This window comes from Coregonus lavaretus (assembly GCF_964263955.1).
Source record: "Coregonus lavaretus genome assembly, chromosome: 13".
NCBI lineage: Eukaryota > Metazoa > Chordata > Actinopteri > Salmoniformes > Salmonidae > Coregonus > Coregonus lavaretus.
The window spans coordinates 1593350-1616146 of record NC_140000.1 but is presented as its reverse complement, the minus strand read 5'-3'; the positions used below and the strand labels follow the sequence as shown (position 1 = coordinate 1616146).

Here is a 22797-nt window from a genome sequence, read left to right as displayed (position 1 = left end):
GAGCTGGGACCAAAGTAACAAAGCCTACCATCAGTAACACACTACGCCGCCAGGGACTCAAATCCTGCAGTGCAAGACGTGTCCCCCTGCTTAAGCCAGTACATGTCCAGGCCCGTCTGAAGTTTGCTAGAGTGCATTTGGATGATCCAGAAGAGGATTGGGAGAATGTCATATTTGTCAGATGAAACCAAAATATAACTTTTTGGTAAAAACTCAACTCGTCGTGTTTGGAGGACAAAGAATGCTGAGTTGCATCCAAAGAACACCATACCTACTGTGAAGCATGGGGGTGGAAACATCATGCTTTGGGGCTGTTTTTCTGCAAAGGGACCAGGACGACTGATCCGTGTAAAGGAAAGAATGAATGGGGCCATGTATCGTGAGATTTTGATATATAACAAAATATTGAGAAACTTTTGTTATTGACCAAATACTTATTTTCCACCATAATTTGCAAATATATTCATAAAAAATCCTACAATGTGATTTTCTGGATTTTTTTTTCACATTTTGCCTGTCATAGTTGACGTGTACCTATGATGTAAATTACAGGCCTCTCTCATCTTTTTAAGTGGGAGAACTTGCACAATTGGTGGCTGACTAAATACTTTTTCCCCCCACTGTATGTACTCACTAACTGTAAGTCGCTCTGGATAAGAGCATCTGCTAAATGACTCAAATGTCCCACCACCCAAAGGACATCCAGCCAACTTGACACAACTGTGGGAAGCATTGGAGTCAACATGGGCTGTCCAACACCACAGAGTCCAACACCACAGAGTCCAACACCACAGAGTCCCAGTTATGTTGTTGTGTGGTGCATAAGAGGGTGACTTCATGGATACTGCCTGACTGCCTGGCTGGCTGGCTGGCTGGCTGGCTGGCTGGCTGGCTGGCTGGCTGGAGTGACCTTTGGGCTGTTGAGTTTTAGTTCAGGTGCCTCTATGACTGACTGATGGACTAAATGTATGGCTTCCATTCTCTAGAACATGTTGTACCCAGAGGTTTCTCTCTCTCTCTTTTTCCCTCTCCTCTTCCTCCTCCTCCTCCTCTCTTTCATTGGAGAACTCAGTGTACTGTCCCACTCCCAGCCCACAGCTGGCCTGGTGGAGTGTACTGTCCCACTCCCAGCCCACAGCTGGCCTGGTGGAGTGTACTGTCCCACTCCCAGCCCACAGCTGGCCTGGTGGAGTGTACTGTCCCACTCCCAGCCCACAGCTGGCCTGGTGGAGTGTACTGTCCCACTCCCAGCCCACAGTTGGCCTGGTGGAGTGTACTGTCCCACTCCCAGCCCACAGCTGGCCTGGTATCAGTTTACCACTCTAATAATTAGCATGTACATTTTACATTTTAGTCATTTAGCAGACGCTCTTATCCAGAGCGACTTACAGGAGCAATTAGGGTTAAGTGCCTTGCTCAAGGGCACATCCACAGATTTTTCACCTAGTCGGCTCGGGGATTAGAACCAGCGACCTTTCGGTTACTGGCACAACGCTCTTACCCACTAAGCTACCTGCCGCCGCTGTACAGTACATTGTTTTCCAACATTGAGAATCTCTCTCTACTCAAACTTCTATTGATGCCAGCAGTGGCTGTGGCAGTGTGTGTAAAACTTTGATGAAAAATGACAAACTTAACTGTAAATAGTTATACATATACAGTAGGTATATTATATAACCATTACCTACTCACATTGTCTGCTAAATGACATTTTTGTCATTTAGCAGACACTCTTATACAGAGCGACTTACAGTTAGTGAGTGCATACATTTCTCTATTATTTTTGTTCATACTGGCCACCTGTGGGAATCGAACCCACAACCCTGGCGTTGCAAGCGCCATGCTCTACCAACTGAGCTACACGAGGCCCCTGTCTCACTATTTGCTTGTTTAGGGGCAAATGAAAGTCGTTTTTGCACCGGCTGCATTTTTCTTATACTGTCCTGAGCATTACTGTCCAATAATTGGTTGGTTAAACAGTAGCTAGGTGTTAGATTAATTTGTATTTTAAGAATAATGACTAAAGGATTTCACCCCAAATACAGTTTAAAATGTGTGAACGGTGTTAAGAGTTATAATGTAGTGGCAACCCACTAACAGAGGGGGGCGGGACTAAACATTCCAGGGTGAAGGGGACTGAGAAAACGGGTTAAAAAAAGCCTCCTAAAGGTGGGCGGAGCAAAGTGCCTTTGTGTGTCAAGGGGTATAAAACAGTATGTATGGGTTTTTGGCGCCAGAGCTCTCCATGAATAAAAATACAGATCATTCTTGCTGGTTGTGGACCTTGAATCATTTATGATTAAAACCAGGGCCTTACAACCCCTGGTAATGATTCAAGCTTAGGTTGAATTAGAGATAAAAATTAGAGATAAAAAACAGTCATATAAACTGTTTAAAGAAAATAGATGCCTGCCTCCTGGTCTGCATCGCCTCCTGTGCCCCCTTTTTGGTTCCTGTGATTTTGGTTTAAATAAATTGTAATGGTTTCAAATGTGTTCCTGAGAATGGTCACTAACTATAAAGAGGAAAAGTACATTCTAAACCTAATGGAACCATGCCTTATACTTATTAAACTTTGAAAAATACCTTCTTTTTTTTTTAAATGGTCTCAACTACACTCAGCCTGCTCAACCCAGATCCAAAAGAACCTGTCACTTTTACACCATGTGACAGAAACGTGGTTATTGACATGGCACTATTGTAGTCTCTTGCTAGGCACATTGTCGTGGCTGCTGGGTTGGGGATAACCATAAAGCAGTGTTGCACGAGCCAAGCAGCCAAATGATAAAAACATGACTGGCCTAGTTCAAGGGGTCTTTGAGCAAAATACACGTTTACAATTGCCCCCAGTCTCCCCTACTCATTGATGGAAGTTGTCACTCAGATATCTGGTCTTTAGGTTATCAGTAACAGCATTGCTCAGTGCATACGCAATGCATTTAGGATCTCTATGATATCTTGAGACTAGTCCACAACTGATACAAAAAGCTCACAAATGAAACATTATGTACAAACAATTATTTTATTAATACTTGAAAATAAATATGAAAGCTTGGTTTAAATTTCAACTCACAAAACGTACATTTAGCTTCAAATACAGAACAGAACCTTAACTAAATAATTATCTTTGATCAACAAATTGAAATTCAATGTTCAGGTACGTAGTGTAAAACTCGTTTTTTTTAAATGAGGGTAGAGAATTCTTCTCCATTTTATTTAACCCTCATTTTACCAGTTAAGTTGACTGAGAACACATTCTCATTTACAGCAACGACCTGGGGAATAATTACAGGGGAGAGGGGAGTGAATGAATGAGCCAATTGGAAGCTGGGGATGATTAGGTGGCCATGATGGTATGAGGGCCAGATTGGGAATTTAGCCGGGACACCGGGGTTTACACCCCTTCTCTTACGATAAGTGCCACGGGATCTTTAGTGACCGCAGAGAGTCAGGACACCCGTTTAACGTCCCATCCGAAAGACAGCACCCTACACAGGCCATATGTCCCCAATCACTGGGATATTTCTTTTAGGCCACTTCCAGCAGCATCTGGTCTGTTATCCAGGGACCAACCTGGGTTAGCTTCAGAGACAAGCCAGCAGTGGGCTGCAGGGTGGTAGGAGAATCAATAATATGACTTCAGTAGATTGGTAACAGGCCTGGTATGCTAAAAAAAATTAACTCGCTGCGGGCCCGAAGATAATTGACAAGACAGTGGGAACATTCATACCAAATGACACCATATTCCTTATATAGTGCACTGCTTTTCATTACAGCCCTATGGGCCCTCAAAAGTAGGGCACTATATAGGGAATATGGTGCTATTTGGGACACAAACAGTGAGACTGATCAAATACGTCACAGCATCAATCAGTCATTTAAATCACTTCAAGGCAGCAATCAATCATATTCCAGTCTAAGAGAGCATCGAGTTAAGACGTTATACTGGTCTGGTACACTCTAGTCTAGTGTAATGACTATTTAACTGGTCTGCTGTACTCATCTAGTCTAACGTAATGACTATTTAACTGGTCTGCTGTACTCATCTAGTCTAACGTAATGACTATTTAACTGGTCTGCTGTACTCATCTAGTCTAACGTAATGACTATTTAACTGGTCTGCTGTACTCATCTAGTCTAACGTAATGACTATTTAACTGGTCTGCTGTACTCATCTAGTCTAACGTAATGACTATTTAACTGGTCTGCTGTACTCATCTAGTCTAACGTAATGACTATTTAACTGGTCTGCTGTACTCATCTAGTCTAACGTAATGACTATTTAACTGGTCTGCTGTACTCATCTAGTCTAATGTAATGACTATTTAACTGGTCTGCTGTACTCATCTAGTCTAACGTAATGACTATTTAACTGGTCTGCTGTACTCATCTAGTCTAACGTAATGACTATTTAACTGGTCTGCTGGACTCATCTAGTCTAATGTAATGACTATTTAACTGGTCTGCTGTACTCATCTAGTCTAATGTAATGACTATTTAACTGGTCTGTTGTACTCATCTAGTCTAATGTAATGACTATTTAACTGGTCTGCTGTACTCATCTAGTCTAATGTAATGACTATTTCAACACTATATGGTCAGAGACATTACATTTAGCTGATATACCGTTTGTATATGGCAGAGATAACAAATATATCAAAATACAATGGAGTGTAATTACAGTATACATACATTGAACAAAAACATAAACACAACATGTTGCTCCCATGTTTCATGAGTTGAAATAAAAGATCACAGACATTTTCTATAGGCACAAAAAGCTTATTTCTCTCAAATTTTGTGCACAAATTTGTTTACATCCCTGTTAATGAGCATTTCTCCTTTGCCAAATAATCCATCCACCTGACAGGTGTGGCATTTCAAGAAGCTGATTAAACAGCACGATCATTACACAGGTGCATCTTGTGTTGGGGACAATATAAGGCCACTCTAAAATGTGCAGTTTTGTCACACAACACAATGTCACAGATGTAATTGGCATGCTGACTGCAGGAATGTCCACCAGAGCTGTTGCCAGAGAAGTTAATGTTAATTTCTCTACCATAAGCCACCTCCAACGTCATTTTAGAGAATTTGGCAGTACGTTCAACCGGCCTCACAACCGCAGACCACGTGTAATCACACCAGCCCAGGACCTCCACATCCGGCTTCTTCACCTGCGGGTTCATCCGAGATGAGATACCCGGACAGATGATGAAACTGAGGAGTATTTCTGTCTGTAATAAACCTCTTTTGTTGGGAAAAACTCATTCTGATTGGCTGGGCCTTGCTCCACAGTGGGTGGGCCTATGCCCTTCCAGGCCCACCCATGGCTGTGCCCCTGCCCAGTCATGTGAAATGCATAGATTAGGGCCTAAGGAATTTATTTAAATTGACTGATTTCCTTATATTAACTGTAACTCAGTAAAATCCTTATTAATTAGTATAACAAAGTTAAAAGCCACTAGAGACAGACAATTACACAGTAGATGTTAATCAGATCAACTGAAACAAAACAAAATATATAGCTATATTTGGTAATAAATAAAAGGAATGGTAATATTGAGAAGAGGTTTATACTGTGTACTGAAGCAGTATATTAACAGTATAGGCTACCATAGCAATGCTGGCATTGATCCATCAGCTCTGTCAGAATGCTACTGTATGCAGTCATATATAGCACCTCATACAGTAGCACACTACAGCACTACTACTGGTATACTACTACAGCACTACTACTGGTATACTACTACAGCACTACTACTGGTATACTACTACAGCACTACTACTGGTATACTACTACAGCACTACTACTGGTATACTACTACAGCACTACTACTGGTATACTACTACAGCACTACTACTACATCACTACTACTACTGGTATACTACTAGAGCACTACTACTACAGCACTACTACTGGTATACTACTAGAGCACTACTACTACAGCACTACTACTGGTATACTACTAGAGCACTACTACTACAGCACTACTACTGGTATACTACTACAGCACTACCACTGGTATACTACTACTACAGCACTACTACTGGTATACTACTACAGCACTACTACTGGTATACTACTACAGCACTACTACTGGTATACTACTACATCACTACTACTGGTATACGACTACAGCACTACTACTGGTATACTACTACTGGTATACTACTACAGCACTACTACTGGTATACTACTACAGCACTACTACTGGTATACTACTACTACAGCACTACTACAGTGATCCTCTGTAGCTCAGCTGGTAGAGCACGGCGCTTGTAACGCCAAGGTAGTGGGTTCGAACCCCGGGACAACCCATACACAAAAAAATGTATGCACGCACGACTGTAAGTCGCTTTGGATAAAAGCGTCTGCTAAATGGCATATTATTATTATTATTATTATTACAGCACTACTACTACAGCACTACTACACTACTACTACTACATCACTACTACTGGTATACTACTATTGGTATACTACTACAGCACTACTACTGGTATACTACTACAGCACTACTACTGGTATACTACTACAGCACTACTACTGGTATACTACTACAGCACTACTACTGGTATACTACTACAGCACTACTACTGGTATAATACTACAGCACTACTACTGGTATACTACTACTCCAGCACTACTACTGGTATACTACTACTACAGCACTACCACTGGTATACTACTACAGCACTACTACATCACTACTACTGGTATACTACTATTGGTATACTACTACAGCACTACCACTGATATACTACTACTACAGCACTACTACTGGTATACTACTACAGCACTACCACTGGTATACTACTACTACTACTACTACAGCACTACTACTGGTATATTACTATTGGTATACTACTACAGCACTACCACTGATATACTACTACAGCACTACTACTGGTATACTACTACTGGTATACTACTACAGCACTACTACTGGTATACTGCTACTGGTATACTACTACAGCACTACTACTGGTATACTACTACTGGTATACTACTACTGGTATACTACTACAGCACTACTACAGCACTACTACTGGTATACTACTACTGGTATACTACTACAACAGCACTACTACAGCACTACTACTACAGCACTACTACTGGTATACTACTACTACAGCACTACTACAGCACTACTACTGGTATACTACTACTACAGCACTACTACTGGTATACTACTACAGCACTACCACTGGTATACTACTACTACAGCACTACTACATCACTACTACTGGTATACTACTATTGGTATACTACTACAGCACTACCACTGATATACTACTACTACAGCACTACTACTGGTATACTACTACTACAGCACTACCACTGATATACTACTACTACAGCACTACCACTGATATACTACTACTACAGCACTACTACTGGTATACTACTACAGCACTACTACTGGTATACTACTACTGGTATACTACTACAGCACTACTACTGGTATACTACTACTGGTATACTACTACAGCACTACCACAGCACTACTACTGGTATACTACTACAGCACTACTACTGGTATACTACTACTACAGCACTACTACAGCACTACTACTACAGCACTACTACTGGTATACTACTACAGCACTACTACTGCTACTACAGCACTACTACATCACTACTATTGGTATACTACTATTGGTATACTACTACAGCACTACTACTGGTATACTACTACTGGTATACTACTACAGCACTACCACTGGTATACTACTACTACTACTACTACAGCACTACTACATCACTACTACTGGTATACTACTATTGGTATACTACTACAGCACTACCACTGATATACTACTACTACAGCACTACAACTGGTATACTACTACAGCACTACCACTGGTATACTACTACTACTACTACAGCACTACTACTGGTATACTACTACAGCACTATTACATCACTACTACTGGTATACTACTACAGCACTACTATTGGTATACTACTACAGCACTACTACTGGTATACTACTACTACAGCACTACTACTGGTATACTACTACAGCACTACTACTGGTATACTACTACAGCACTTCTACTGGTATACTACTACAGCACTAATACTGGTATACTACTACTGGTATACTACTACAGCACTACTACTGGTATACTACTAATACAGCACCACTACTGGTATACTACTACAGCACTACTACTGGTATACTACTACTACAGCACTACCACTGGTATACTACTACTACAGCACTACTACTGGTATACTACTACAGCACTACTACTGGTATACTACTACAGCACTACTACATCACTACTACTGGTATACTACTACTGGTATACTACTACAGCACTACCACTGGTATACTACTAGAGCACTACTACTACAGCACTACTACTGGTATACTACTACTACTACTACTACTACAGCACTACCACTGGTATACTACTACTACAGCACTACTACTGGTATACTACTACAGCACTTCTACTGGTATACTACTACAGCAATACCACTGGTATTCATGGGTTGCACGTTGCGTCACAATATTGTTTTGAAGGTTCGTTTTAGGACTGATGCCCAACTGAGCATCCTACTCAATGCATCCTCGTTGAAAGCTGATGAAGATTTGGTCTAAAGTTTATTTCTATGGCTTGAAAACATGACATTTCTAAAGAAGGCAAATAATTGGTAGGAAAACCTTTTTGTCATCATTTTGATGTCGCCAGATTGACTTTAGATGCAGTATAACGTTAGCCAGCTAGCTAAGATTGAGGGTAGACTTCCATAGTACAGTATGCAGTCATATGTACAGTGAGGGAAAAAAGTATTTGATCCCCTGCTGATTTTGTATGTTTGCCCACTGACAAAGACATGATCAGTCTGTAATTTTAATGGTAGGTTTATTTGAACAGTGAGAGACAGAATAACAAAACAAAAATCCAGAAAAACGCATGTCAAAAATGTTAGAAATTGATTTGCATTTTAATGAGGGAAATAAGTATTTGACCCCCTCTGCAAAACATGACTTAGTACTTGGTGGCAAAACCCTTGTGGCAATCACAGAGGTCAGACGTTTCTTGTAGTTGGCCACCAGGTTTGCACACATCTCAGGAGGGATTTTGTCCCACTCCTCTTTGCAGATCTTCTCCAAGTCATTAAGGTTTCGAGGCTGACGTTTGGCAACTCGAACCTTCAGCTCCCTCCACAGATTTTCTATGGGATTAAGGTCTGGAGACTGGCTAGGCCACTCCAGGACCTTAATAAGCTTATTCTTGAGGCACTCCTTTGTTGCCTTGGCCGTGTGTTTTGGGTCATTGTCATGCTGGAATACCCATCCACGACCCATTTTCAATGCCCTGGCTGAGGGAAGGAGGTTCTCACCCAAGATTTGACGGTACATGGCCCCGTCCATCGTCCCTTTGATGCGGTGAAGTTGTCCTGTCCCCTTAGCAGAAAAACACCCCCACAGCATAATGTTTCCACCTCCATGTTTGACGGTGGGGATGGTGTTCTTGCGGTCATAGGCAGCATTCCTCCTCCTCCAAACACGGCGAGTTGAGTTGATGCCAAAGAGCTCGATTTTGGTCTCATCTGACCACAACACTTTCACCCAGTTCTCCTCGGAATCATTCAGATGTTCATTGGCAAACTTCAGACGGGCCTGTATATATGCTTTCTTGAGCAGGGGGACCTTGCGGGCGCTGCAGGATTTCAGTCCTTCATGGCGTAGTGTGTTACCAATTGTTTTCTTGGTGACTATGGTCCCAGCTGCCTTGAGATCATTGACAAGATCCTCCCGTGTAGTTCTGGGCTGATTCCTCACCGTTCTCATGATCATTGCAACTCCACGAGGTGAGATCTTGCATGGAGCCCCAGGCTGAGGGAGATTGACAGTTCTTTTGTGTTTCTTCCATTTGCAAATAATCGCACCAACTGTTGTCACCTTCTCACCAAGCTGCTTGGCGATGGTCTTGTAGCCCATTCCAGCCTTGTGTAGGTCTACAATCTTGTCCCTGACATCCTTGGAGAGCTCTTTGGTCTTGGCCATGGTGGAAAGTTTGGAATCTGATTGATTGATTGCTTCTGTGGACAGGTGTCTTTTATACAGGTAACAAACTGAGATTAGGAGCACTCCATTTAAGAGTGTGCTCCTAATCTCAGCTCATTACCTGTATAAAAGACACCTGGGAGACAGAAATCTTTCTGATTGAGAGGGGGTCAAATACTTATTTCCCTAATTAAAATGCAAATCAATTTATAACATTTTTGACATGCGTTTTTCTGGATTTTTTTGTTGTTATTCTGTCTCTCACTGTTCAAATAAACCTACCATTAAAATTATAGACTGATCATGTCTTTGTCAGTGGGCAAACGTACAAAATCAGCAGGGGATCAAATACTTTTTTCCCTCACTGTAGCACCTCGGAAGCAGGAGGGAATAAACAGGAAATCCAAAACATTTAGGAAAACCTGGGAATTTGGGGAAGTTAAGCCAAATTTTGCAACCCTAACTGGAAGTAAATCTATTTGTGACAGATCTTGTCTGTGCTGGTGTAGAACTCTCTGGAGGAACAGAGGTGAGCGGCCAGGTCTCTGGGAATGTTGAAGGGGGCAGCACTGCTCACCGCCAGAAGGTTGGCGCAGGTGGGCAGGTAGACGTGCTGGACATGGTCCACCTCTGACCGACACACCGGGCACACCTGAAAGGAAGAGATCAAAAGAGATTTGATTAGAATATAATATGCTAATTTAACATAAAAACACTGTAATTAATATATGTGACTTGTGGGGAATCAAACAGACTATTGTTCAAATACAGTCCTGTAGATGGGGCTGAACTAGTCCATATAATCCTTGATTAACGGTGTCCACAGAGTAGCTGACAGTACTGCCCTACAGGCATTTAACCTACGACCTACAGGTTACTGAAGGTTCAGGACAGCCAATAAACAATGGGAAAAGGGTAACTATAGATTCTGCAAACATTCCTCCTGTCTACCACACCCCTCCTCACCAAATAGTTCACTTCATTTGCTTAAAAGGGAATAACAGTACCAGCTCATTTCATTAACTCCCAACCACCCTGAGTTCAAAGTTCATTCAGCACAGTAAATCACTTGAACATGGCGTTATTGTGTAACATGGTCTAATGGTAGTGCTGCCACCCCTGGACCACATTAAACCCATGGAGGCAGCGGTTCAAACCCAGACTGAGTAACTTTCCATTCTATGTCCCTCTCCTCTATCTCCCCATTTCAATCACTTCTTCACTGTATCTATCAAATAAAGACCACAAAATACCTAAACAATTATATACTGTACATATATATACTTTTTTTTAAAACCGTGGCGTCAGGGTTACCTCTAGCTGGGCGGCACAGTTGTGGCAGCACACCATGTGTCCACAGGGGCAAAAGGCAGCATCCATCTCCTCTTCACAGCACAGGATACACAGCAGAGCATCCTGGAGCTGCTGCAGCTTCTCCTCCAGGACCCTGCTCCTCTGGCACCCCTCACAGCCTTCCTCCCCCACCCCAGGGGACCGCGACGGGCTCCTCTTGCCCTCCCCGCCGGACACACAGTCCCCTCCAATGCCGGCGTTGTAGAGCACCCGGCGGCAGTGGTCGTAGACCTCCTTGGAGGTGCGTCGGATGTCGAATACGTACTTCTTGCCCAGGTTGATGCTCTCGTTGAGGAAGAGAGACGCCAGGTGACCCTTGAAATCACGGCTGTACTGCATCATCACGTCGCTCGTCACCGTGTCACACCTGGAGGATCAGTAAGATCACGGTTAGTCTACGTGACCAAAAACACGAATCAACGTTAGAACGTTTTATTACATTGTGTAAAACTGGAATGAATCCACGTGTATACAAAAATTTAACTTAGCAGTAACTCCTCATGGAAATTGTCAGAGAAAATGTACAACATAAATTGCATATTATATAATTTCTTACTGTGCATTGGCTCACAGCAGAGATGTGTTAACGAGAGGAAAATGTTGCTCTGTGTGTGAGCATGTTGTTGGTATGTAAACCATGCTACAGGGTTGGTGGTCGCTGACCTGTAGAAGGCATGTTGTTGTTATGTAAACCATGCTACAGGGATGGTGGTCGCTGACCTGTAGAATGCATGCTGTTGGTATGTAAACCATGCTACAGGGTTGATGGTCGCTGACCTGTAGAAGGCATGTTGTTGGTATGTAAACCATGCTACACGGTTGATGGTCGCTGACCTGTAGAAGGCATGTTGTTGGTATGTAAACCATGCTACAGGGTTGATGGTCGCTGACCTGTAGAAGGCATGTTGTTGGTATGTAAACCATGCTACACGGTTGATGGTCGCTGACCTGTAGAAGGCATGTTGTTGGTATGTAAACCATGCTACAGGGTTGGTGGTCGCTGACCTGTAGAAGGCATGTTGTTGGTATGTAAACCATGCTACAGGGTTGGTGGTCGCTGACCTGTAGAAGGCATGTTGTTGTTATGTAAACCATGCTACAGGGTTGGTGGTCGCTGACCTGTAGAATGCATGCTGTTGGTATGTAAACCATGCTACAGGGTTGATGGTCGCTGACCTGTAGAAGGCATGTTGTTGGTATGTAAACCATGCTACAGGGTTGGTGGTCGCTGACCTGTAGAAGGCATGTTGTTTTTATGTAAACCATGCTACAGGGTTGATGGTCGCTGACCTGTAGAAGGCATGTTGTTGGTATGTAAACCATGCTACAGGGTTGGTGGTCGCTGACCTGTAGAATGCATGTTGTTGGTATGTAAACCATGCTACACGGTTGATGGTCGCTGACCTATAGAAGGCATGTTGTTGGTATGTAAACCATGCTACAGGGTTGGTGGTCGCTGACCTGTAGAAGGCATGTTGTTGTTATGTAAACCATGCTACAGGGTTGATGGTCGCTGACCTGTAGAAGGCATGTTGTTGGTATGTAAACCATGCTACACGGTTGGTGGTCGCTGACCTGTAGAAGGCATGTTGTTGGTATGTAAACCATGCTACAGGGTTGGTGGTCGCTGACCTGTAGAATGCATGTTGTTGGTATGTAAACCATGCTACACGGTTGATGGTCGCTGACCTGTAGAAGGCATGTTGTTGGTATGTAAACCATGCTACAGGGTTGGTGGTCGCTGACCTGTAGAAGGCATGTTGTTGGTATGTAAACCATGCTACAGGGTTGGTGGATGCTGACCTGTAGAAGGCATGTTGTTGGTATGTAAACCATGCTACACGGTTGATGGTCGCTGACCTGTAGAAGGCATGTTGTTATTATGTAAACCATGCTACAGGGTTGATGGTCGCTGACCTGTAGAAGGCATGTTGTTATTATGTAAACCATGCTACAGGGTTGATGGTCGCTGACCTGTAGAAGGCATGTTGTTGGTATGTAAACCATGCTACACGGTTGGTGGTCGCTGACCTGTAGAAGGCATGTTGTTGGTATGTAAACCATGCTACACGGTTGGTGGTCGCTGACCTGTAGAAGGCATGTTGTTGGTATGTAAACCATGCTACAGGGTTGATGGTCGCTGACCTGTAGAAGGCATGTTGTTGGTATGTAAACCATGCTACAGGGTTGGTGGTCGCTGACCTGTAGAAGGCATGTTGTTGGTATGTAAACCATGCTACAGGGTTGGTGGATGCTGACCTGTAGAAAGCATGGGTCTCTGTGATGGCCCGGTACAAGCCGCTGGCAGCTCTGGTGCTTGTCATCTTAAACAGCAGGACAACACCGTCACCGCTGTCCCTAGTGATGGTCACGTACACATTCTTCCCTGACTGGGTGGCCATCTGGATGATAGGGTAAATGATCCTAGAACAGAAGCGAGAAAGAGTCATTGTATGCTCTACATTCAGTGCATTCGGAAAGTATTCAAACCCCTTCACTTTTTCCACATTGTGTTACGTTACAGCCTTATTCTAAAATTGATTAAATAAATAGAAATGTCCTCAATCTACACACAATACCCCATAATGACAAAACGAAAACAGGTTTAGAAAAGTGTGCAAATGTATTACAAATAAAAAAACAGAAATACCTTATTTATGTAAGTATTCAGACCCTTCGCTATGAGACTAAAAATGTAGCTCGGGTGCATCCTGTTTCCATTGATCATCCTTGAGATGTTTATACAACTTGATTGATTGGACATGATTTGGAAAGGCACACCTGTCTATATAAGGTCCCACAGTTGACAGTGCATGTCAGAGCAAAAACCAAGCCATGAGGTTGAAGGAATTGTCCGTAGAGCTCTGAGACAGGATTGTGTCGAGGCAAAGATCTGGGGAAGGGTACCAAAACATTTCTGCAGCATTGAAGGTCCTCAAGAACACAGTGGCCTCCATCTTAAATGGAAGAAGTTTGAAACCACCAAGACTCTTCCTAGAGCTGGCAGCCTGGCCAAACTGAGCAAACGGGGGAGAAGGGTTTTGGTCAGGGAGGTGACCAAGAACCCGATGGTCACTCTGACAGAGCTCCAGAGTTCCTCTGTGGAGATGGGAGAACCTTCCAGAAGGACAACCATCTCTGCAGTACTCCACCAATCAGGCCTTTATGGTAGAGTGGCAAGACAGAAGCCACTCCTCAGTAAAAGGCACGACAGCCCACTTGGAGTTTGCAAAAAGGTACCTAAAGGACTCTCAGACCATGAGAAACAAGATTCTCTGGTCTGATGAAACCAAGATTGAACTCTTTGGCCTGAATGCCAAGCGTCACGTCTGGAGGAAACCTTGCACCATCCCTAACGGTGAAGCATGGGGGTGGCATGGATGTTTTTCAGCGGCAGGGACTGGGAGACTAGTCAGGATTGAGGCAAAGATGAACAGAGCAAAGTACAGAGAGATCCTTGATGACAACCTGCTCCAGAGCCCTCAGGACCTCAGACTGGGGCGAAGGTTCACCTTCCAACAGGACAAAGACACTAAGCACACAGCCAAGACAACGTGGGAGTGGCTTTGGGACAAGTCTCTGAATGTCCTTGAGTGGCACAGCCAGAGCCCGGACTTGAACCCGATCTAACATCTCTGGAGAGACCTGAAAATAGCTGTGCAGCGACGCTCCCCATCCAACCTATCAGAGCTTGAGAGGATCTGCAGAGAAGAATAGGAGAAACTCCCCAAATACAGGTGTGCCAAGCTTGTAGCGTCATACCCAAGAAGACTCAAGGCTATTTTTGCGCAAAAATGTCTACAAACCTTTATTTGCTTTGTCGTTATGGGTTATTGTGTATAGATTAGTGAGGGGAAAAAACTATTTAATCAATTTTAGAATAAGGCCGTAAGGTAACACAATGTGGAAAAAAAGTGAAGGGGTCTGAATGCTTTCCGAATGCACTGTCCTTCATATCTAATGTCTAACAGGAGAGCATTGCCTTGTCACGCTTTACTGTACCTGTAGATAGAACTACATAATCACGTATTAACGGTGTGTACACTGTAACAGGAGCGTGCTGTCTTGAGTCTGTATAACTGGTCAGTGTTGTATTTTCACCTTTGCTAGATCTGTATACAAAAAGACTAGTGTAAAAACTGCACACTAGAAAAGACAGGCAGCCGACCTTGACTTTAGTTTTTAGTTTTTTTTCCACAGTGCATCAACAAAATACATGTTTTACATACAGCTCTGTCTGGGTAGTTTAGTGAATATACCTGTTGATGGGGCTGAAGTCCTCCTGACAGATGGTCACCCCTTCAGGGCCGACCCCTATAGCCAGCCTCTGTCCTTCTGAGTCCCTGGCCCAGTGCCACTCCACCCCATAGTTCTCCAGGGAGGACACCAGCTGTAGGGCCCGGTACTCTGCCGACGACTGGCTCAGACCCTCCAGCTCACGGTGCTTCTTCTGGATGCTGCAGACGGAGCAGGGCAGGACGGGACAGAAGAGTTACATTTTTCTGCTTTTTGTTCTTGTTCTCTGTAGTTTGTGTAATGCTGTTCAATCACCCACCCATAGAATTAAAATGTTTTCTCCATTCTATTTAAAAATGTTACCACCAAATAATCCCTGCTGTTTTTTTGTCCCCGCACTGGTTCTTGTGTATGTTTTTTTTGTAGTTTTTTTCTACAAAATACTTTTACTAAAACTAAACTAAACACATGAGAACTGTATGTACTCTACTGTAAGTACTGAATGTACGTAGGTGCAGAGTCAGCAGCCTTGTTTTCCCAGGTCAAGGCAACAAACAGAAGACAGCTGTTCAGATGCCCTTCACAAAACAAAGGACATATTTGTATCATCTTGGATCTACAGCAGTTCTACAAGTCAGCACAGAGCAGTTCTTAGTAAGAAATGGAATGCAGGTGGAGTCTAGTTAGTCATTGCTGTGCTGACCTGTTGATGGTTGCCAGGTTGGGCTCCCGTCTGAAGATCTGGCTGGAGCAGTACTTGGCTGTGTTCTGGTTGTAGTCTCCGTACTCAGCCTGGGCTAGGACGGCACACAGTTCCTTGGCCTGCTCAGCCTCCATCTGCAGGCTGCCACTGTCCAGCTCATCCTTTATGTGCATGAAGAACATATGTCTGGAGGAGAGAAGGATGTGTTAAGGGTTATATGATGGACATGAGGGAGAATGAGAATACAACTTCACAAAACTGCACTGATAATGGGAAACTAAACTAGCCATTTTTGCCTCGTCAAAACAGGACATTGCACTGCCAAGAGGAATGAAGATAGTCCTCTTTGTAGGCCCTAAATCTAGGTTGAAATACCCAGGTTAGGACAACATAATAACTAGTATCACTGGTCCCTTTGTTTAGAATTCTTCCTCATTCATGCAAAGAGTTATGGGATATTAGAATCCTCTTGTTATCTTCAACCTAGCCCTAAACGAGGAAGAACAAGAATACAACTTCATTGATAATGGTAAACTAGCCCTCTGTGCATCCTCAAAACAGGAAGTTGCACTGAAAAGAGGAACGAAGATAGTCCTCTTTATAAATGACAGTTCTCTCATGTCTGCTATGAGCGCTTGACCCTTCTGTCCACAGGGTCAGCTATCCCTCTTATTGCCCCAGTGAGGAATGTGGGCGGCAGAATTGCTGGTGTAGGCAGATCACGACCCCAGACAGTCCCATGCTACCAGGTGATCAATCAATCAATCAATTTTATTTTATATAGCCCTTCTTACATCAGCTAATATCTCGAAGTGCTGTACAGAAACCCAGCCTAAAACCCCAAACAGCTAGTAATGCAGGTGTAGAAGCACGGTGGCTAGGAAAAACTCCCTAGAAAGGCAAAACCTAGGAAGAAACCTAGAGAGGAACCAGGCTATGAGGGGTGGCCAGTCCTCTTCTGGCTGTGCCGGGTGGAGATTATAACAGAACCATGCCAAGATGTTCAAAAATGTTCATAAGTGACAAGCATGGTCAAATAATAATCAGGAATAAATCTCAGTTGGCTTTTCATAGCCGATCATTAGAGTTTAAAACAGCAGGTCTGGGACAGGTAGGGGTTCCATAACCGCAGGCAGAACAGTTTAAACTGGAATAGCAGCAAGGCCAGGCGGACTGGGGATAGCAAGGAGTCACCACGGCCGGTAGTCCCGACGTATGGTCCTAGGGCTCAGGTCTCTCAGTTGGCTTTTCATAGCCGATCATTTAGAGTTGAAAACAGCAGGTCTGGGACAGGTAGGGGTTTCGTAGCCGCAGGCAGAACAGTTGAAACTGGAATAGCAGCAAGGCCAGGCGGACTGGGGGCAGCAGGGTGTCATCATGCCCGGTAGTCCTGACGTATGGTCCTAGGGCTCAGGTTCTCAGAGAGAAAGAGAGAACGAGAGAATTAGAGAGAGCATACTTAAATTCACACAGGACACTGGATAAGACAGGAGAAGTACTCCAGGTATAACCAACTAACCCCAGCCCCCCGACACATAAACTACTGCAGCATAAATACTGGAGGCTGAGACAGGAGCGGTCCGGAGACACTGTGGCCCCATCCGAAGAAACCCCCGGACAGGGCCAAACAGGAAGGATATAACCCCACCCACTCCGCCAAAGCACAGCCCCCGCACCACTAGAGGGATATCCCCAACCACCAACTTACAATCCTGAGACAAGGCCGAGTATAGCCCACAGAGGTCTCCACCACAGCACAAACCAAGGGGGGGGGGGGGCGCCAACCCAGACAGGAAGATCACGTCAGTAACTCAACCCACTCAAGTGACGCACCCCTCCCAGGGACGGCATGAAAGAGCACCAGCAGGCCAGTGACTCAGCCCCTGCAACAGGGTTAGAGGCAGAGAACCCCAGTGGAGAGGGGAACCGGCCTGGCAGAGACAGCAAGGGCTGTTCGTTGCTCCAGCCTTTCCGTTCACCTTCACACTCCTGGGCCAGACTACACTCAATCATATGACCTACTGAAGAGATAAGTCTTCAGTAAAGACTTAAAGGTTGAGACCGAGTCTGCGTCTCTCACATGGGTAGGCAGACTGTTCCATAAAAATGGAGATCTATAGGAGAAAGCCCTGCCTCCCGCTGTTTGCTTAGAAATTCTAGGGACAATTAGGAGGCCTGCGTCTTGTGACCGTAGCGTACGTATTGGTATGTACGGCAGGACCAACTCGGAAAGATAGGTAGGAGCAAGCCCATGTAACGCTTTATAGGTTAACAGTAAAACCTTGAAATCAGCCCTTGCCTTAACAGGAAGCCAGTGTAGGGAAGCTAGCACTGGAGTAATATGATCAAATTTCTTGGTTCTAGTCAGGATTCTAGCAGCCGTATTTAGCACTAACTGAAGTTTATTTAGTGCTTTATCCGGGTAGCCGGAAAATAGAGCATTGCAGTAGTCTAATCTAGAAGTAACAAATGCATGGATTAATTTTTCTGCATCATTTTTGGACAGAAAATTTCTGATTTTTGCAATGTTACGTAGATGGAAAAAAGCTGTCCTTGAAACAGTCTTGATATGTTCGTCAAAAGAGAGATCAGGGTCAAGAGTAACGCCTAGGTCCTTCACAGTTTTATTTGAGACGACTTTACAACCATCAAGATGAATTGTCAGATTTAACAGAAGATCTCTTTGTTTCTTGGGACCTAGAACAAGCATCTCTGTTTTGTCCGAGTTTAAAAGTAAAAAGTTTTCAGCCATCCACTTCCTTATGTCTGAAACACAGGCTTCTAGCGAGGGCAATTTTGGGGCTTCACCATGCTTCATTGAAATGTACAGCTGTGTGTCATCCGCATAGCAGTGAAAGTTAACATTATGTTTTCGAATAACATCCCCAAGAGGTAAAATATATAGTGAAAACAATAGTGGTCCTAAAACGGAACCTTGAGGAACACCGAAATGTACAGTTGATTTGTCGGAGGACAGACCATTCACAGAGACAAACTGATATCTTTCCGACAGGTAGGATCTAAACCAGGCCAGAACTTGTCCGTGTAGACCAATTTGGGTTTCCAGTCTCTCCAAAAGAATGTGGTGATCGATGGTGTCAAAGGCAGCACTAAGGTCTAGTAGCACGAGGACAGATGCAGAGCCTCGGTCTGACGCCATTAAAAGGTCATTTACCACCTTCACAAGTGCAGTCTCAGTGCTATGATGGGGTCTAAAACCAGACTGAAGCATTTCGTATACATTGTTTGTCTTCAGAAAGGCAGTGAGTTGCTGCGCAACAGCTTTTTCTAAAATTTTTGAGAGGAATGGAAGATTCGATATTGGCCGATAGTTTTTTATATTTTCCGGGTCAAGGTTTGGCTTTTTCAAGAGAGGCTTTATCACTGCCACTTTTAGTGAGTTTGGTACACATCCGGTGGATAGAGAGCTGTTTATTATGTTCAACATAGGAGGGCCAAGCACAGGAAGCAGCTCCTTCAGCAGTTTAGTAGGAATAGGATCCAGTATGCAGCTTGAAGGTTTAGAGGCCATGATTATTTTCATCATTGTGTCAAGAGATATAGTACTAAAACACTTAAGTGTCTCTCCCGATCCCAGGCCCTCGCAGAGCTGTGCAGATCCAGGACAGCTAAGCCCTGGAGGAATACGCAGATTCAAAGAGGAGTCCGTAATTTGCTTTCTAATGGTCATGATCTTTTCCTCAAAGAAGTTCATGAATTTATCACTGCTGAAGTGAAAACCATCCTCTCTTAGGGAATGCTGCTTTTTAGTTAGCTTTGCAACAGTATCAAAAAGAAATTTTGGATTGTTCTTATTTTCCTCGATTAATTTGGAAAAGTAGGATGATCGAGCAGCAGTGAGGGCTCTTCGGTACTGCACGGTACTGTCTTTCCAAGCTAGTCGGAAGACTTCCAGTTTGGTGTGGCGCCATTTCCGTTCCAATTTCCTGGAAGCTTGCTTCAAAGCTCGGGTATTTTCTGTATACCAGGGAGCTAGTTTCTTATGACAAATGTTTTTCGTTTTTAGGGGTGCAACTGCATCTAGGGTATTGTGCAAGGTTAAATTTAGTTCCTCAGTTAAGTGGTTAACTGATTTTTGTCCTCTGACGTCCTTGGGTAGGCAGAAGGGGTCTGGAAGGGCATCAATGAATTTTTGTGTTGTCTGAGAATTTATAGCACGACTTTTGATGCTCCTTGGTTGGGGTCTGAGCAGATTATTTGTTGCGATTGCAAACGTAATAAAATGGTGGTCCGATAGTCCAGGATTTTGTGGAAAAACATTAAGATCTACAACATTTATTCCATGGGACAAAACTAGGTCCAGAGTATGACTGTGGCAGTGAGTAGGTCCAGAGACATGTTGGACAAAACCCACTGAGTCGATAATGGCTCCGAAGGACTTTTGGAGTGGGTCTGTGGACTTCTCCATGTGAATATTAAAATCACCAAAAATTAGAATATGATCTGCTATGACTACAAGGTCTGATAGGAATTCAGGAAACTCAGAGAGGAACGCTGTATATGGCCCAGGAGGCCTGTAAACAGTAGCTATAAAAAGTGATTGAGTAGGCTGCATAGATTTCATGACTAGAAGCTCGAAAGATGAAAACGTCATTTTTTTTTTTGTAAATTGAAATTTGCTATCGTAAATGTTAGCAACACCTCCGCCTTTGCGGGATGCACGGGGAATATGGTCACTAGTGTAACCAGGAGGTGAGGCCTCATTTAACACAGCAAATTCATCAGGCTTAAGCCATGTTTCAGTCAGGCCAATCACATCAAGATTATGATCAGTGATTAGTTCATTGACTATGACTGCCTTTGAAGTGAGGGATCTAACATTAAGTAACCCTATTTTGAGATGTGAGGTATCACGATCTCTTTCAATAATGGCAGGAATGGAGGAGGTCTTTATCCTAATAAGATTGCTAGGGTGGACACCACCATGTTTAGTTTTGCCCAACCTAGGTCGAGGCACAGACACAGTCTCAATGGGTATGGCTGAGCTGACTACACTGACTATGCTATTGGCAGACTCCACTAAGCTGGCAGGTTGGCTAACAGCCTGCTGCCTGGCCTGCACCCTATTTCACTGTGGGGCTAAAGGAGTTAGAGCCCTATCTATGTTGGTAGATAAGAGGAGAGCACCCCTCCAGCTAGGATGGAGTCCGTCACTCCTCAGCAGGTCAGGCTTGATCCTGTTTGTGGGTGAGTCCCAGAAAGAGGGCCAATTATCCACAAATGTTATCTTTTGGGAGGGGCAGAAAACAGTTTTCAACCAGCGATTAAGTGCTGAGACTCTGCTGTAGAGCTCGTCACTTCCCCTAACTGGGAGGGGGCCAGAGACAATTACTCGATGCCGACACATCTTTCTAGCTGATTTACACGCTGAAGCTATGTTGCACTTGGTGACCTCTGACTGTTTCATCCTAACATCGTTGGTGCCGACGTGGATAACAATATCTCTATACTCTCTACACTCGCCAGTTTTAGCTTTAGCCAGCACCATCTTTAGATTAGCCTTAACGTCGGTAGCCCTGCCCCCTGGTAAACAGTGTATGATCGCTGGGTGATTCGTTTTAAGTCTAATACTGCGGGTAATGGAGTCGCCAATGACTAGGGTTTTCAATTTGTCAGAGCTAATGGTGGGAGCCTTCGGCGTCTCAGACCCCGTAACGGGAGGAGTAGAGACTAGAGAAGACTCAGACTCAGACTCCGACTCGCTACATAATGGGGAAAACCGGTTGAAGGTTTCTGTCGGCTGAATGAGCGACACCGGTTGAGCATTCCAACAGTATTTCCCTCCAGAAGCCATGAGAAAGTTGTCCGGCTGCAGGGACTGTGCGGGGGGAGTTATACTAACGTTACTGTCTGTACTTACTGGTGGCACAGACGCTGTTTCTTCCTTTCCTACACTGATAATACTCTTGCCTAACGATTGCGTCTGAAGCTGGGCTTGTAGCACAGCTATTCTCGCCGTAAGGCGAGAATTCTCCTGTATATTATGAGTACAGCGACTGCAATTAAAAGACATCATGTTAATGTTACTACTTAGCTTCGGCTGTTGAAGATGTTGATGAGCCATGTCCAGATAAAGCGTCCGGAGTGAAAAAGTTGAATAAGGGAAAAAAAGTTGCGATGGAAAAACGGAAAATAACGTAAAGTTGGCAGCTAAAACGCACAGGAAAATGACTCTTCTGTCTCGGGATAAACGTCCGGGGTGAAAAAGTTTAACGAAAAAAGATGAGTGAGGACAAAACTAAAAAGTTGGTAAATTTGTTGAACACAGAGATTGATTAAACGTTTATTAAAAGTAAAACGTGAATAGTTTGGCAGGTAGCCAAGTAGCAACAAACAGCAGAGCAGCACAGGAAGCCATTCCAAAACTACAAACTAAACAAACTCGGACTACAACAACTGATATTGATCACTTTTGTTGTTGTGTCGGTCTGTGATTCACTTCAAAGTATACTA

General features: G+C 43.8%; 2 protein-coding genes across 2 annotated transcripts in view; one reads left to right on the top strand and one right to left on the bottom strand.

Moving 5' to 3' along the window:
- Window positions 1–3149: 3149 nt before the first annotated feature.
- On the top strand, window positions 3150–8906 carry LOC311139278 (uncharacterized protein; the record flags this gene model as incomplete). The annotated part of the gene is made up of 3 exons (XM_084174165.1): window positions 3150–3157; window positions 7394–7482; window positions 7533–8906. The coding sequence occupies 3 exons, from the start codon at window positions 3150–3152 to the stop codon at window positions 8351–8353; spliced, it is 918 nt and encodes a 305-aa protein (XP_084030291.1). The 3' UTR covers window positions 8354–8906.
- Window positions 8907–10278: 1372 nt separating this feature from the next.
- Window positions 10279–22797, bottom strand: part of LOC311139682 (E3 ubiquitin-protein ligase MYLIP-A-like) — a 33005-nt gene continuing 20486 nt past the window's right edge. Inside the window, exons 3-7 of the mRNA XM_084174601.1 lie at window positions 16324–16509; window positions 15644–15841; window positions 13644–13808; window positions 11346–11751; window positions 10279–10683 (exon numbers count right to left, since the gene is read on the bottom strand). Of these exons, the coding sequence (XP_084030727.1) occupies window positions 10507–10683; window positions 11346–11751; window positions 13644–13808; window positions 15644–15841; window positions 16324–16509 (1132 nt within the window). The 3' untranslated portion in view covers window positions 10279–10506. The remainder of the gene's footprint in view (window positions 10684–11345; window positions 11752–13643; window positions 13809–15643; window positions 15842–16323; window positions 16510–22797) is intronic.